The sequence below is a fragment of the Chamaea fasciata genome, unplaced genomic scaffold (assembly GCF_029207755.1).
Source record: "Chamaea fasciata isolate MVZ Bird 193981 ecotype frontalis unplaced genomic scaffold, bChaFas1.0.hap1 SCAF_16, whole genome shotgun sequence".
NCBI classification, from domain to species: domain Eukaryota; kingdom Metazoa; phylum Chordata; class Aves; order Passeriformes; family Sylviidae; genus Chamaea; species Chamaea fasciata.
Genome location: NW_027094101.1, coordinates 5496326 through 5510173, shown reverse-complemented (window position 1 = coordinate 5510173; position 13848 = coordinate 5496326). Strand labels below are relative to the sequence as shown.

Here is a 13848-nt window from a genome sequence, read left to right as displayed (position 1 = left end):
CCAATCACAGCCACAGTTCTCATTGGATAGTGTCTTGCAGATTTATTGAATGTGTTTGCTGTACCTGCAGATGAATTTTCATGGGCAATGTCGGTGTGTTTAAATTCTTGGACCATTTCTGGGATGTGTCTGCAGAAAAGATACCATTTAGTTTGCATAATCAGCAAAAAAGAAAAGGTGATTAAGCATATGAAGAGTTTTTATTGGCAGAGAAGTTGATGTGTTGAAATGTGATGGTTTTACAAAGCACAGCCAGTGCTGGGGGATCTTTTACTGTCTTCGGTGTAGGCTGCTCCAAAATGTCTGCTGTGAAGCTGGGATAACACATGCCTTTATTTCTGAGTGTGATCTGCCTGTTTGGGCTATTTAGGGTTCTAGGGCAATTAAGAAATAAGTTCAGTTAAAAATGGTTTGAAGCGACTTCCAGCATATTCTAAATCTGAAGTTACTTCACTGGTTCAAGCACTCATGCTGAAATAAAATAGCAAAAAAAAATTTATAATCTTTGGTTGGGTGTTTGTTTTTTTTTTTTTAAATTGAGGTCTTGGTGTATAAATTGATATCATTTCAGTATTAAAAGGAAAGGATGTTTTTATCAAATTTGCTACCATGCATTGTAGATTGCTTTCCTAAACTTGGTGGTATGGGCTGTGAGTTTGGAAAAGCTTGGCCAGATGGGTTTTCAGCACCTTTTGCTTCTGTATTGACATCTTCAGGACAATAATCTCTCTTTTGTATATAGTTGGGTTTTTTCAATTACTCGCCCTGTTCACTGAAGAATGTGGTCTGAGGAAATTAGGTCTAAAGTGGTTTATATACTGAGGGAATTTTTTACAGAGGCTGGTTGGGTGGGTGGGGACAGGGTGTTCTGCTAAATCTTTGAATTTTTAAAAAAATAAGTTTCCAATAAAATTGGACGTACAAGGAAATTATTTATTGTTGTCCAACAGTAAGCAGAAGAAACCCTTGACTCCAGACTGTACAATGCAAGTTTTGGAAGACTTCTAAATCACACTTGTGCTTTGATTGAAGAATTAATGGCTCTGGCTTCTTTCTTAGTGTATCTTGGACCATGTTTCCTTTTCTCTGTATTTTTTTTTTCCAGACTGCTGCGGGAACAGTGGATCAGAGCCAAATACGAACGAAAAGAGTTCATCCACAGTGAGAAGCAGGAGCCTTACTCTGCAGGTAGTGAAAGACTCTTCTGGCAGATAAGTTTTTTGATGTCCAGCACCTTCCATTTCCCTCCTCTCTGTTTGTATGTTCTTTATGTTGATTGTTGCCCGCGTGCCATTAAGTAGAAGTAAGTGTGGTCTTTGGCACAAGATCCCTCCTGGCATTCCCTGTGTTTGATTTGGAATATTGGGAATTTGGAGACCTGATGGAAACCAGTCAGTTGTCAAGAGCCTTTCTGTCGACATCCACGGGCTGTTCACCAGGAGCAAGTCAGACAAGCACCAGTGGGTTTGTTTCTGGGAGCAGGAGGTTTGGAGCTGGATTGGAGATAGAGGATGTTTGTGTCCTCGAAGTGACTTTAGCTTTGGAGAGATGAAGTGGCCCTGTTGGCCTGGTTTGAGTGATATTGGGTGTGTGCACCACGTCCCCCACTCTCCCAGGGATCTGTCACCACCTTTGCACAATGCTTCAGGTGTCAGCAGTGGGGCTGGGTCTCCCTGTAGCACAGTCAGAGTTTTGCAGTGGCAAAGGTGCAGCTCGTGTGACAGAGCTCATTTCAGAGCTCATTTCAGCAGGGTGACAGTGGCCTTGCAAGGGGCTGGGACAGTAGAGCAGTGGGTTGGATGATTTTCTTGCAGAAGGGCAGGATATGAAAAGGAGACACAGAGCTCAAATGTGTTTGTTGTGTGGCTGCACCAGCATGAAAGTGAATGAAATTAGCTGGGTATTTCTTTGCTATATGTAAGTGGCATTTAATTTATTCTGCATATTAAGTAGTTGACACCAGCTCTGTGCTTGCATGACTCTGGGATAATTTTATTAGCAAAGACCATGTTACAGATTAAAGGTTAAAATATTATTTTCATGATGCTTTTCAAGACTAATAATATGCAGGTAGCTCCAGCAGTTTGCTGTTATGAAAACCACAATTAAATTCTGATCTCATATATCCTCAATTTATGTTTTGAGCATTTCAGCTCTGCTGTATTGTGTACACGAGGCACACAGTGTGTGGGGAGTATCCATATTCATAGGGAGTACATTAGGCACATTTTTTATTTTAGATTTTTAAAAAGCTGTCTGCTGGAGTCGAGCGTGTTCTATTAACAATAAATAATTCGATTTCTTAGATAACTGTGGAATGTATCTGCCAATGTGTGTATAATACCCGCTCAAGAATGATGTTTCCAATTTCTACCATGCAACTTCTGGATACAAAAGCTGGGATCCAACCAAGTACTTGAGGAAAATGCATAATTTTAAGCACATGATGAGTCCTTTCGACTCCAAGAAGAGTGTGTACCTGGTTAAAGTGAAGTAGGTGCTTCAGTGCTGTGTGGGAAGAAGGGCAGCGTGTTCTGAGCTCTCTCAAAAGATATTATAAGAAGAATTCAAAGGAGAGTTTATTTTAGCAGCGTATTTTGTAGGTGTTCTTCAGTAATGTGGCTGCATAATATTTAACTGCATGCTGAAGTGATGGGGTTTTCTCACCTCTCTTTGAAGCTCAAAAGCCATTAAGCACAGAATAGAGGAGAAGAGGGTGAGCCATTTTCAGTGAGCAGTGCTCTGGGGAGGAGGAGGGGAAGAGAAGCAGCCTGGTGGGCATCATGTGAGTGGTGTATAAGTGATTTTAGGTTGTGAATTGTCTTTGAGAGTGGCACGATCTCCAAAATCCAGCATAGGAGCCACACAAATGACTTGTGCAGCTGGGATGTCATTTGTGGATTCTTCTGGACAGTAATTTCTGAGGGGAGCTTTGGCCATGTGGCTCCTCCTTAGGGGGGACCAGGTTGATATTAGAATAAAACAAAGCTGGGGATGTACACATCAAACTCCCAGTGCAAATTTTCCCCTTCTGCTGCACCATCACAGCCCCCAGGTGTAGCTGCCCACCTGTCCTTCACCCTGCGCCAAAAAGTGCTCCTCCTTCCAGCCTGTCCTGCAAACCAGCTGATGATGCAGTTTTCAGCCCTTGGGCTGGGAGTTGGTTGTTCCCTGGGGTCGTGTTCTGAGAAAGGAGCCCAGGGAAAACCCTGTGTCCTGCAGGAAAGCAGCACACTGGACTTCACACAGTCATTTTGGGTGTAAAAGAGCCTTAAGGGCATCGAGTCCAGCTGTTAACTCAGCACTGCCAAGGCCACCCCTGGGCCGTGTCCCCAGCAGAAATGTTCCCGTGTGTGTTGGACAGTTCTTGCATCATTCCAGTGGCACGGGGCTGTTGTGTCACTGTGCTGTTCGTGGTGCTGGGCCTCCTGTGCCTGGGGATGACAGAGGGTCTGGGCTGATCCTTTTTCCCACTGGTGACCTGAGCTGTCTGTGAACAAACCGAGGTGGCACCGACACCAGGGCGCCCTCATGCCCACCCCACATGCAGTTGTGTCTCACTGGAGTCTACCCGTATCTCTGGTTCTTCCTAATGCTGTCTCAGACCATTTTTCCTCACCCTCCTGAATTCCCTGGGGCGGTGTCAGGTTACCAGTTTCTAAGCATGAAACATTTTGTTGCTAACAGAAATGTCAGTATCCATTTTCTCATGTTGGAAGATTTAATTCCATTTTCCAATCCCAGGGGCTATTTTGCATTCTGATATTTGTTCAATAATTGCATTAAAAAAAAATAGGAAAATGCTGTATTGGAATAGTTTTGAGCAGCATCCTTTTCCAGGCAGCTTGATGAAACCCTGGTCAGAAATTCAGTGTTTTTCAGAATATCCTTTGGAGAGAGACTGTCTGGAGCCTGTAGATGCTGAGCAGAAGCTATCACAGCTGAACTGCCAGACTTAGGAGAAATGAGCCTCGGGACAGGAGTGTTGGATGTGCAGGTCAGGGCTGAGAGTCGTGCAGGGAAGGATGCAGCAACCTTCAGCTGCTGGGGAGGAGGATAAATAAGAGGCAGTGTGGGATGCAAAGGCAACAGTTGCCCCAAAGGATCTTGCACCTCTCCCAAACTGCTGGGAAACATCTGCCTCGTGAGATACAGAGTGATGCCAGGATCAGAACTGGGAAACAAAGACACTTCCCATGTGCAGAAATCCCCAGTGTGGGCAGCTCTGAGCATTGAAATCAGCTCTTGAGCCTGGCAAGAGCCGTGGCTGTGGATCCATGGGTCTTGGCTCAGTCCCTAAATGAGATATCCCCTCTTGGGGATGTGCTGTTGTACATCACAGCCACTTACCCTCGGAGGGAGATCACAGTGGGAGCTCCCATCAGGGGGATTTAGAGTTTCTTGCTTCCCTTGGAAGCCTTGGAGCACAAGCCCGTGTGCTGTTCCCAGCTTTCAGCTCCTCTGCCCCATCAGTGTTTGAGACTGATGGTTCTGTTGTTAATGGGTGTATCAGCAGCATTGATTTTCGAGTGAGGAGTCAGGCTGAGTTCAGATGGTGCAGTGAGATCAGTAAAACTGTGATTAAATGTTTCGGTGATCCACTATCGATTCTCAGAGACGTCCTCTTATACATTTGAGCTCTTCATTCAGCTTGTAGTATGAGCTAAATAATTTGTTTGCCCCAGCCAGACTTTATGAAACAAAACATTATTTACACCCCAGCAGTCCTAATTAACACCATGGCCACATCCCTTCCTCTAGCAGTGCATTTCTTGTACAACAGCACAGAGTGATACCAGTCTTGAGACTCTCACATTAACGTATTTCAGGTTGGCTTTATCCCTTCTGGTAAATGAACTGGCAAAATTACTGTCAGTCTCCAGCTAATTGTCCCTCCTAACTGAGTTTAATGGGGCATGGGTGCTGAATTCTCCTAGAAACAGGGGACAGTTGTAATTGCCCTCAGAATCTGGATCTGGATCTCAAGGCGATTGCAAGGTTTGATAAATTTTAAAAATATTTTGATGGGTTTTAAAAAGCTTGTGTATTTTCCAGTGCTGTTGATAGATGGCAGTTATGGCAATGCTTCCCAGAGGACCTGCTGGAAGTCGGTTCAGTTGAATGCTCTTGATTTGTCTTAATCAAGGGATTTATTTTAACCAAGGGAGGGGTGAAGGAAGCAAAAGGGAATAGTATTTTCAGGACTAGAGCACTGGATGGTATAAACTGGTCAAGGTGCAGCTGCTCTGGTGCATCTCAGGCTGAGGATGAGAGAATGGGAACGTGGCCAAGAGAGAGCAAGAGGGAATTGTTTGCTCTTTGGACTTTGACTTCACTGCTTTAATTCATTAGTCTTGGAAAGTTGGGGTTCCTCAGCTGCTGAAAATTGTCACAGATCCCATGAAAGTGTTGGAGGAATCCAGATTTGCACCAGGTGAAGGTTTAAACCCTGTCCTTTGGGGTGGGAGTTGGAGGACTGGGATTATTTGACTGGTAGTTCCATAGTTGGGTGGGATGACCTGTTGGGTTGGAGAGTAAAATAATGTGGTGTTACTGCAGCATGAGGTGGCCTGTGAGCTTCCACTGGAGCTGCTGAGAAAGCTGGGAGATACCGGCAAAACCTTGGGCGTATTGGCAAAGTCAGTGATGGTTGGGGCTTTGGGCTCTGGTGGATTGCATTCCTGTATTTATAGCACTGTGGACTGGATCATATTGTCACTATTCAAGTGAGCTGGGGTTTATTCAGGTAGCATTTCTCTGAAGGTGCCTATTTGCTTGTACTGTCTTCTGTCAGCACCCTAAGGATTACTTGGCTTATGTGTTGTTTCCTATTTGTCTGCAAATATGATGGCAAAATAAATTATGAGACATAAAAGAACACCCTAAAATAGTAAAATCTGTTAATATGCACTTTCCATTCCATGAGGCTCTTGCATAATTCGGGCAGCAGTTTGAATTCATTTTCTTCTGCGCTCACACAGTTGGAAGGAGCTCTGACTGCAAAGCACTGGAGAAAACACAGGGGACACAAAAACGTCCTTCCTCAGTGTGAGGAGGACACCCTTATTAGCTCAGTGTGACCTGCGGTGATGTAATGCAGTTTATTTTGGGCCTCATCAGACAAAACAGTGAGCAGTGTTGCAGTTAAAATCCAATTATTTTAACTGACAGACCTGATCCTCTGCTGTCTCTTACCCCATTTCCTCCAGCTAGTGAGGAGCTGTGGGTGTCAGAGCGACACCAGCTCTGCCGTGGGTTTTTTCACAGCCTCAGAAGCAAATTACAGGGCTGAGCAGCACCAGGGGAGCACAACCAGTGCTGATGGCAGCCTCGGGAGGCACAGGGTTTTCCACACATCAGGCAGCCCAAAGCACTGAGCAGAGAAGCAAAGCATCAGCTTCAGGGCTCCTGGTGGCCTTTGCTAAGCCCTGAACACTCGAGGTCTTTGAGGTGTTTGCGCAGAAGGGGGTGTGAAGCCACACCAGAGCCATCCCCTCCCTTTGCTTTGCAAGCAGTGCAGCAAAGCCCAGGGGTGGAGGTGGCACGGGGACAGCAGGTGTGGTGACACTGTGGGTGGCTGGGGACAGGCAGGGTCTTCTGATCTGTGGGTGCCTGCAAGAAGAGAGGGTGAGAGTGGAGAGGGCCTGCAGGCTCAGGGGAACTGGGCACTTTCTGTGCAGTCTGCAGGATTTTAATGCTGCATGCTGTTGGGGGTGAAGTCGTGGTAGGAAGTGTGCTGCCCCAGAGAGGTGATTTCCCCAGTGCCCTGTCACACACACAGTCTTCCCTGTGCCAGAAAATCACTGCCCTGCTCGGGCTTGGCTCAGCTCCCGTGCTGCAGGGAAGGACATTGAAGCAGAAGAGGAAAGGGTGCTGGTGAGAAGGTTTAAAGAAAGAGCAAAGTCCCCATTCAGGACGCTGTGGCGGTATGAGGGTTGTGACAACAGAGTGTTCCCAGATTTGGGCTCCCATGAGAGGTGCAAGAGAAGCAAAGGTGGGTTGTTGGGTTTTTTCCCTATTTCTTGTGCTGGTTTATGCTTTCTGAGTCTTTATGTGGAGCACTGCTCCATGGTCAGAGCATCACCCCCGTGGGCAGGGAGAGACCCCGTGGGAGTGACTTGATAAGGGTGAGACACAGCTGTTGTCTTTGCAAGTGGGGAGAAGTGCTGTAGGTCCTTCCTGTAGCATCTTTCAATTGCAGACAAGACACCAGACATGCATCTCAAATAAAAGAGTTAAACAAAACTCCATTGCTGAGGTGTTGTCAGCTAAATCAAGAGCTGCTTTTAGCCCTGGGAAGGATTTGAGCCAGCTCATGTGTGTGGTCAGGATGGCAGCCAGCTGCCATCTCAGCTTCTCTTATGCAGACCAGCAGGAAGATTTAGTTCACTGTTGTTTTTTCCCCTAGTGCAGCCCACATCCTTGGCTGACGTTCCTCTTTATATTTCTACCAGCTCCAGGGCAGCTCTCCCGGCTTTTCCCAGGTGAAGGTCTCAGGGTGGTCGGGGTGATGCTGTGCTGAGCACTGTGCAAACACAGAGCAGGATGGGGGTGTGCTTGGGGGTAAGGTGAGAGCAGGGAGATGCCAGCCCCTCACAGAAGGAGGGGCGGTGCCCCCCCACAAGGGTGTTTCTACAAAACTCAGGGATGAGGATGATTTTTAAAGTGTCTAAATGACCCCATTGCTTCATAAGCGAGAGAGAGGAGTGTTCAGCAACTACAGGGAGCCACATCTGGCAGAAATTATCCAGGATGCTGAGAAGCCAGAGGGAGAGATGGATGAGCAATGCTCACAGAAGCCTTGGTTCCTTAGGAAACAGAGCTCACAGGAGCAATGAGAGATAAAAGCAGCCATGTCGAGGGTTATCAGCAGCATCTCTCTGGGCTTTGTGCGGGCCCCGTGTGCTGTAGGAGAGCTCAGAGGTGCAGAGCGAGGTCACCTGCCTGGGTGCCCTGGGGTGTGCAGGAGCGTCCCGCTGCCTTCCAGGGGCTGGGTGGCATTGCCTGCTTTGGGCTTGGTGTGTGTATGAAATAATCCTCCATCCTTTCCATGCTGTGGGGCGAGGGCGGGTGTACCTGGCTGCGGTGCGGGGCTTGTGCCTCCCTTCTCTGACCTGACCAGGTACGGAATTACTTCAGCATCGGTTTCGCTGGTGGGAGTTGTTCGTTTGTTTGTTTGTTTTTATTTTTTTAATTTTTTTTTTTTAACCTTTTCTCCCTTCCCCTAGTTCCTTCTGAGCTTACAACATCTCCTGGCGCTAAAAATAACCTTTGGTGTGGGAGCGGCGGCTCCGCCCGCCCTTTGTTGGAGGGGCCGCGGCCCCGGCCCGGGGCAGCCCCGCGGGGTCCGGGGCGCATCCCGCGGCTCCTCCAGCAGCTCCTGTCACCCCTTCTGCACCTCCGAGGGCTTTGTAAATGGGCCGCCAGCGCTCTGCTCAACAAAATCAGTTCCTAATCCCCGCTCCCCGCTCGGTGTTTGAAGCAGCGGCGGAATCTCTGCAGTGATGTTTGTGTTTGTGTGCCCAAACCCGAGCCGTGGAGGTATTTCTGGGGAGGGCAGTGAGGTTTGAAATGTCACTGTATGAACACCAGGTCACGTTAGACTCTGAATACCGCAGTAAAAGCTTTAGTGCCACATTATGCTGCAGATTTATAAATGGCCTTTAAAGCCCTGGCTGCGTTTTGTGTCTGTAAAGTGAATAGTATCATGCAAATAAGGAGTTTATTTTCCCCTCATTCTGCTTTTTTTTTTTTGCTGGCATGTTTCCTGTAGTGCCAGTGACTTGCCTCCTGACTTACACCATATATAGAAATGTAGAAAAAGCCTAATTATAACTAGCTCTTCTAACATTTTGCGAGTTGAACTTCTGAAAGTACTGGCTGCATCTTGATCCAAAGGTCTGAGTTTTTCAGAAGTTTCTGTGAGTGTAAATCTCTATTTAACCCCAATGCAGATGTGGCTGATGGGCAAACAGCTGTCAAAAGCTTTAGCCGGCCTTGATCTTAGTCCCTAGAGAGGAATTTTCAATATAAAGAAATAAGTTAATTTATTTCTACTTAATAGCCTCAAAAAGAAGTTGCTGCTTGGCTCCGACTGCTTTTTAATGTCACTGTTATCTGATGCTAGTTGTAAAATGGATTAAATTCTCTTCTGATGCTTGAAAGGCTCAAGTATTAAAGCAGGGCTTTGAGAGAAGCTCTGTAATTTTCTGCTCTGCCCTCACTGATGGGAAGCTCTTGTTTTTGTGATTCAGGGCAGCAGCGTGCGTTGGGAAGATGTGGCTGTCACAGGATCTGTGGAGCATCCCTCACTGTGGGATGCTTTTTAGTGCAGTCTTAGCCTCTCTTCTCAATCCCTATAAGAAGATTCCTCATAGACCTAGAGATGGAGATAAAAAAGTAATATCGGTGTGGTTAAAAAGCAGCAAAAATCAGGATAGCCCAGTATTTTCTCAAGAATTCGTGTTGGCTTTTGCAAAGCAGAGATTTGGACATGGAGGGAGAGATGCTTTGTGGTAGGAAGTCGTGGCACCAGTGCCCTGCAGTGCATGTTGGTGCTTGGAGTGCACGCTAGGATTGCATCAGTGGTGCCTTCTCTTAAATCAGCTTTTCCAGTAAATTCCCAGCAACCCATTCCCGTATTTGGCTGAACCAAAGCACCAGGTTTGGCTCTCACTGGATTTCAGCAAAACCGTGTTACAAATCTCTGCACTCAGTCCTGCCCTTGTCTGTAAGGGCTTGGCTGGGGCCCAAAGTCTGGCTGCAATTTCCCTCTCCCCAGCTGACAGCAGGAGCAGTTCCTCTGCCTGGCCCTGGTGCACCCAGGCAGAGTGTGCTTGTCCCCAGGGCAGCTGAGGGTGGGACTGATCTCTGCACAGGCTGGATTTGTGGCTGAGTGAGGAACCCAGGGCACAGGGATGGTCCTCTTTGGCATGGACCTCTGCCCTGTCTCAGTGTCCCAGTGGATGAAGTGATTTGGCATCACAGCCAGGCAGGGATTGTATCAGGGAATTTGGCTTCTTGGCTGAGTTTTGCAGCCTGCCGTGAGCTTGGTGCTGTGCAGGTTCTGCTGATGCTTTTCTTTGTGGTCGTTGGAGCGGTGGGGAGCATGGCAGGGAGGGATGCAGGATGTCAGGCCGAGTGGCAGTGGGGCTCAAGCATCTCCAAAAGGGATGCAGCCTCCACTATTGGCTTTTCAAAGGAGCATTTTGGCATTTCAGGAGCGTTTTTTGCATCCAGTGCTCTGAGTGCTGTACAGATCCTCCCAAAACGCAGCCCCTGCCCAGAGGTTTCCATCAGAGAGCTGGGGGTGTGAGTACCTGATGGACATTACAAACCCTGCAGCTCTCCCAGCCCAGCACCAAGGTCGCTGGAGGCTGATGTGCTGTTGTCAGGAGTGGGTTAAAGCACGAGCATCCCTCCAGCGAGCAACCTTGCCTGGCACAGCAACCTCCTTCTCCTGCTGCTGAGCCACAGAGAGGCTTCTGTTCTCCAGCACTGACATCAGCCCCAGCCAGGACGTGAGTCACGCTGGGATCCAGGCTGGGGGAGCTGCTCCCCGCTCCCCACCCCCTCTCAGCAAGGTGAAGCCCCTCTGGGTGGGTCTGAGCCCCTCCTGCTCGCTCCTTACCTGTGCAGCACCTGGCATGGGTCAGGTGTGACATTTGCAGCCCCAGGAGCAGGGCACGACCCCAGTGGGGGTGTGTGAAGTCTGCCATCTGTGCCTTGCCCCTTGTGCTGTGGATTTTGGGTACAAAAAAGGGGGATTAAGGCCTGATTTGTTGGGGTTTTTTCCCAAAACCCTTTTGTCTGATAGGGAGAACCTTTTGTATAATGGGGAGGAAGAGTTTAAGATGAAAGGCTCTGGAGAAAAGTTGAAATGGTCGAAGGAGGAAAGTCTACAGAAAAGTGTGTTCAGCTGAAGCAGATGGGACCCCACTGCTGATGCTCAGTCTCCTTTTCATGTCTTCCCAGTTAAATCCTTTATGCATTTAACATTACACAACTCCGTGTCAGGACTTGGTCCAAGAAGCCTTTCCCCTTGTCCAAGAAGCCTTTCCCCATCCTCTCCTTGGAGGTTTGAGGGAAATGCAGTCATTGCTTTAAAACAAATGACTGCTGCTTCTTCTGCCTTGGTGTGCCCTGACACTGCTGCCATGGGAAGTGGATGGGGGGGAGATGCTTTGCAGGTCACTTCTGCTCTCTGCGGCCTCACCCAGGGCAAAGCAAAGACTCACACAGTGAGTGAACAAGTATTGAACCAAATTGACTTGGAAGGAAATGGATCTATTTGAAAAAATCCACTCAGGAAACCAGCAGCAGGTCTAACCTCCAGCCAGACTGACAGACTGCATCCACTGCAGCATCCTCAGTGGGTTTGGGAATGGGACATGGAAATGGGACAGGGCTGAGGAGGGAAGGGCTGTCCTGGAGAGCTGCCTGTGGTGGGTCCCAGCCTTGCTCTGTGTCAGCAACTTCACAATACAAGTGGTGTAAACATCAAACATTTGCTGCGGTAAAGACAAGGCACATCAAAGGGCTGTTTAACAAACTAAACTCAGGAGGAGGGTGCAAGGGGAGATCACAGCATGGTTTGTATTACTGGTGTATTTCCTTGTGCAAGGGGAGCAGGGCTGTGACAGGGACCCTCCCGTGGCATCGCTCCCATGCCAGGATGTGCTGCCATTTCCACAGGACCAGCATCATATGACCAGGAGCTGGAGGAGCCTTTCAGTGCCTTTCAGGAGCTGTTTGGAAGTGCCGATTCAGGCTTGGTACAAACCCCTCTGAAAGAGTACTGCTGCCTCCTGGGGCTCTGTGGGAATCAAGGGAAGATGCTGCGCCGCTTCGCAGCCTTGATAAGGAGACACCGCACAAAGCTGCCACCAGAAAGCAAAGGAGAGGGCTCCAAATGCAAAAGCTTGTCTTTTAGAGTTAAATTTGGTGCATTTTTTGGTTTTTTTCTATCTCTCTGAGCTCTGGCAAGAGGCCAGCTACTGCTGTTATGCTTTCCAGGAAACCCATGAACATTGCAGTGACAAAGTGATGGGGCGGTGATGGATCTTAGAGATAGCTGCTCTAGGAAGAGAAACATCTAGCAAAGAGAAATACTCTGATGTCTTCAACTCTCCTAGAGCAGAAAAGCATTTAGGCAGCCAAAGCTTGCAGGTGAGAACCTGTGGGTCTGAACTTAGTGGAGGAGGAGCAGCTGGCCAAGCCAGGCATTGGCAGCCGGCTCTGGGAAGGGGCTAGCACCACTGAGAGCTAAAGCTGGATGCTCGCAGCTAGTTTAGGATCCAGCTGTAATTTTAACAGCTGGTTCTGTCAAGCTGCCTTTAGCACAGCTCTGATCCAAGAGTCTATAATTAGCCAAGGAGCAGCAGCTCTTGTGCAAGGAGTAAGGCAGCAGCGATGCTGGATGCAGGGGAAGCAGAGCAGTGTGGGTGTGAGCCTTGCTGAAAGGGGCAAGGGCTGCCCCGTGAAATTTTAAACAGTTGGGGGTTGGTTTTTTGGGTCTTTTTCTTAAAGCTCACCTAAGAAATGTTGTTTCGTTTTGTGTCATCCTTTAACAGAAATATTTACATTTATCAACTCAGATCAAAAACATTGAATCTGTGGTCAGTTTGAGGTTGGTTGAATTTGCTGAACTGGTGCAGTTTCTCATGGGTGAGGTGGTCTGAGCCCCTCCAGCCCGTGGCAGCTGAATGTGCTGCCTGTGTTTTGGGGTGTGCTCTGAATGTTCCCTGGGGATTCCCTGAGTTGTTCCCAGGAGAGTCAGTCCAGGTGGTGAGGACAGACCATAAGATCACTGGAGGTGTGAAACACCCCAACTATAATTATCCTGACTCACTCCTGTCCTTGAGCTTTCCCTGTCTGAGGTCAACCAACTTGAATTACTGTATTTTGATATTGCTCAGGCTGCCTGTTCCTGTAACCTCGAGTTTTTGCAGTCAATAAATGGACCTGTACCAGTTGGAGACAGCGGAAGAGAAGTACAAGGCTTTGTTCTCCATGTCTTGGATGATAAACATGTAAGGAAATAATAGGAGAACCATCCCTTTGTATTTTCTGTGCTTTATGAGAGTAGTTCTTGGTGCTCCAGCTCTGGTATTTCTCAGTGATTTTATAGTGTGCGCATTCACATTCCCTGAGTAATGATACAGGACCAAAAAGCTGGGGCATCGTTCTTCCACTAATGAGAAGGGAGTGGCTAGGAAGCAATAGGATAACAAAGAACATGGAAAAGGCTGTTTTCATGGCAACTCATGGTAGCTTAATTAGATTTCTAATAAAGAAAGATCCATTTTACTTTGGAGACCTGCGCAGGGTCAGGCAGTTTCTGTCTCTCACCAGATAAAGAACATTCTCCAGGGTGAGGTCATGTCTTTTTCTGGAGTTTGCCAGAGATGTGGCTGAGTTAGATCAGCCTCAACTCTGAACCAGAGCGTTTGCTGATGCTTCTTTCTCGCCAGCACCAGCCCACATCCACCTGCATTTTCCCCCTATAGTGAGCTCACCTGAGTTTTCACCTTGAAATCTCTGGTGCAGCAGGGAAGGCTGCAGTAGAGGGGCTGTCCACACCCCATTTCTGGGATGCTTACACTGAAATGGGACAGGGAGGTGCCTCCCCAGCTGACTAAATGGGACTGGTTTTATAAATGCTGCTGCTGTTGAGGTGCAGACACAGCAGCCACCTCCAGTTTCATAACCAGGGCAGCCCCTGAGGGACATGCGGCATGGCAGTAACAAACAGCCTATCCCCAAAATACCTAAAAGACAACGAGGTTGCTCAGCAGGGAGTGAATTTCAAACTTTCACGCATTCCAGAGGGTGGAAGCAAATTTTAGT

General features: G+C 48.0%; 1 protein-coding gene across 2 annotated transcripts in view; it reads left to right on the top strand.

The window, feature by feature from the left end:
- Positions 1-13848, top strand: part of ADAP1 (ArfGAP with dual PH domains 1) — a 49705-nt gene that overhangs the window by 19710 nt on the left and 16147 nt on the right. For both annotated transcript variants that reach the window (XM_066198534.1, XM_066198533.1), the window contains exon 4: positions 1106-1188. In XM_066198534.1, the coding sequence (XP_066054631.1) occupies positions 1106-1188 (83 nt within the window). The remainder of the gene's footprint in view (positions 1-1105; positions 1189-13848) is intronic.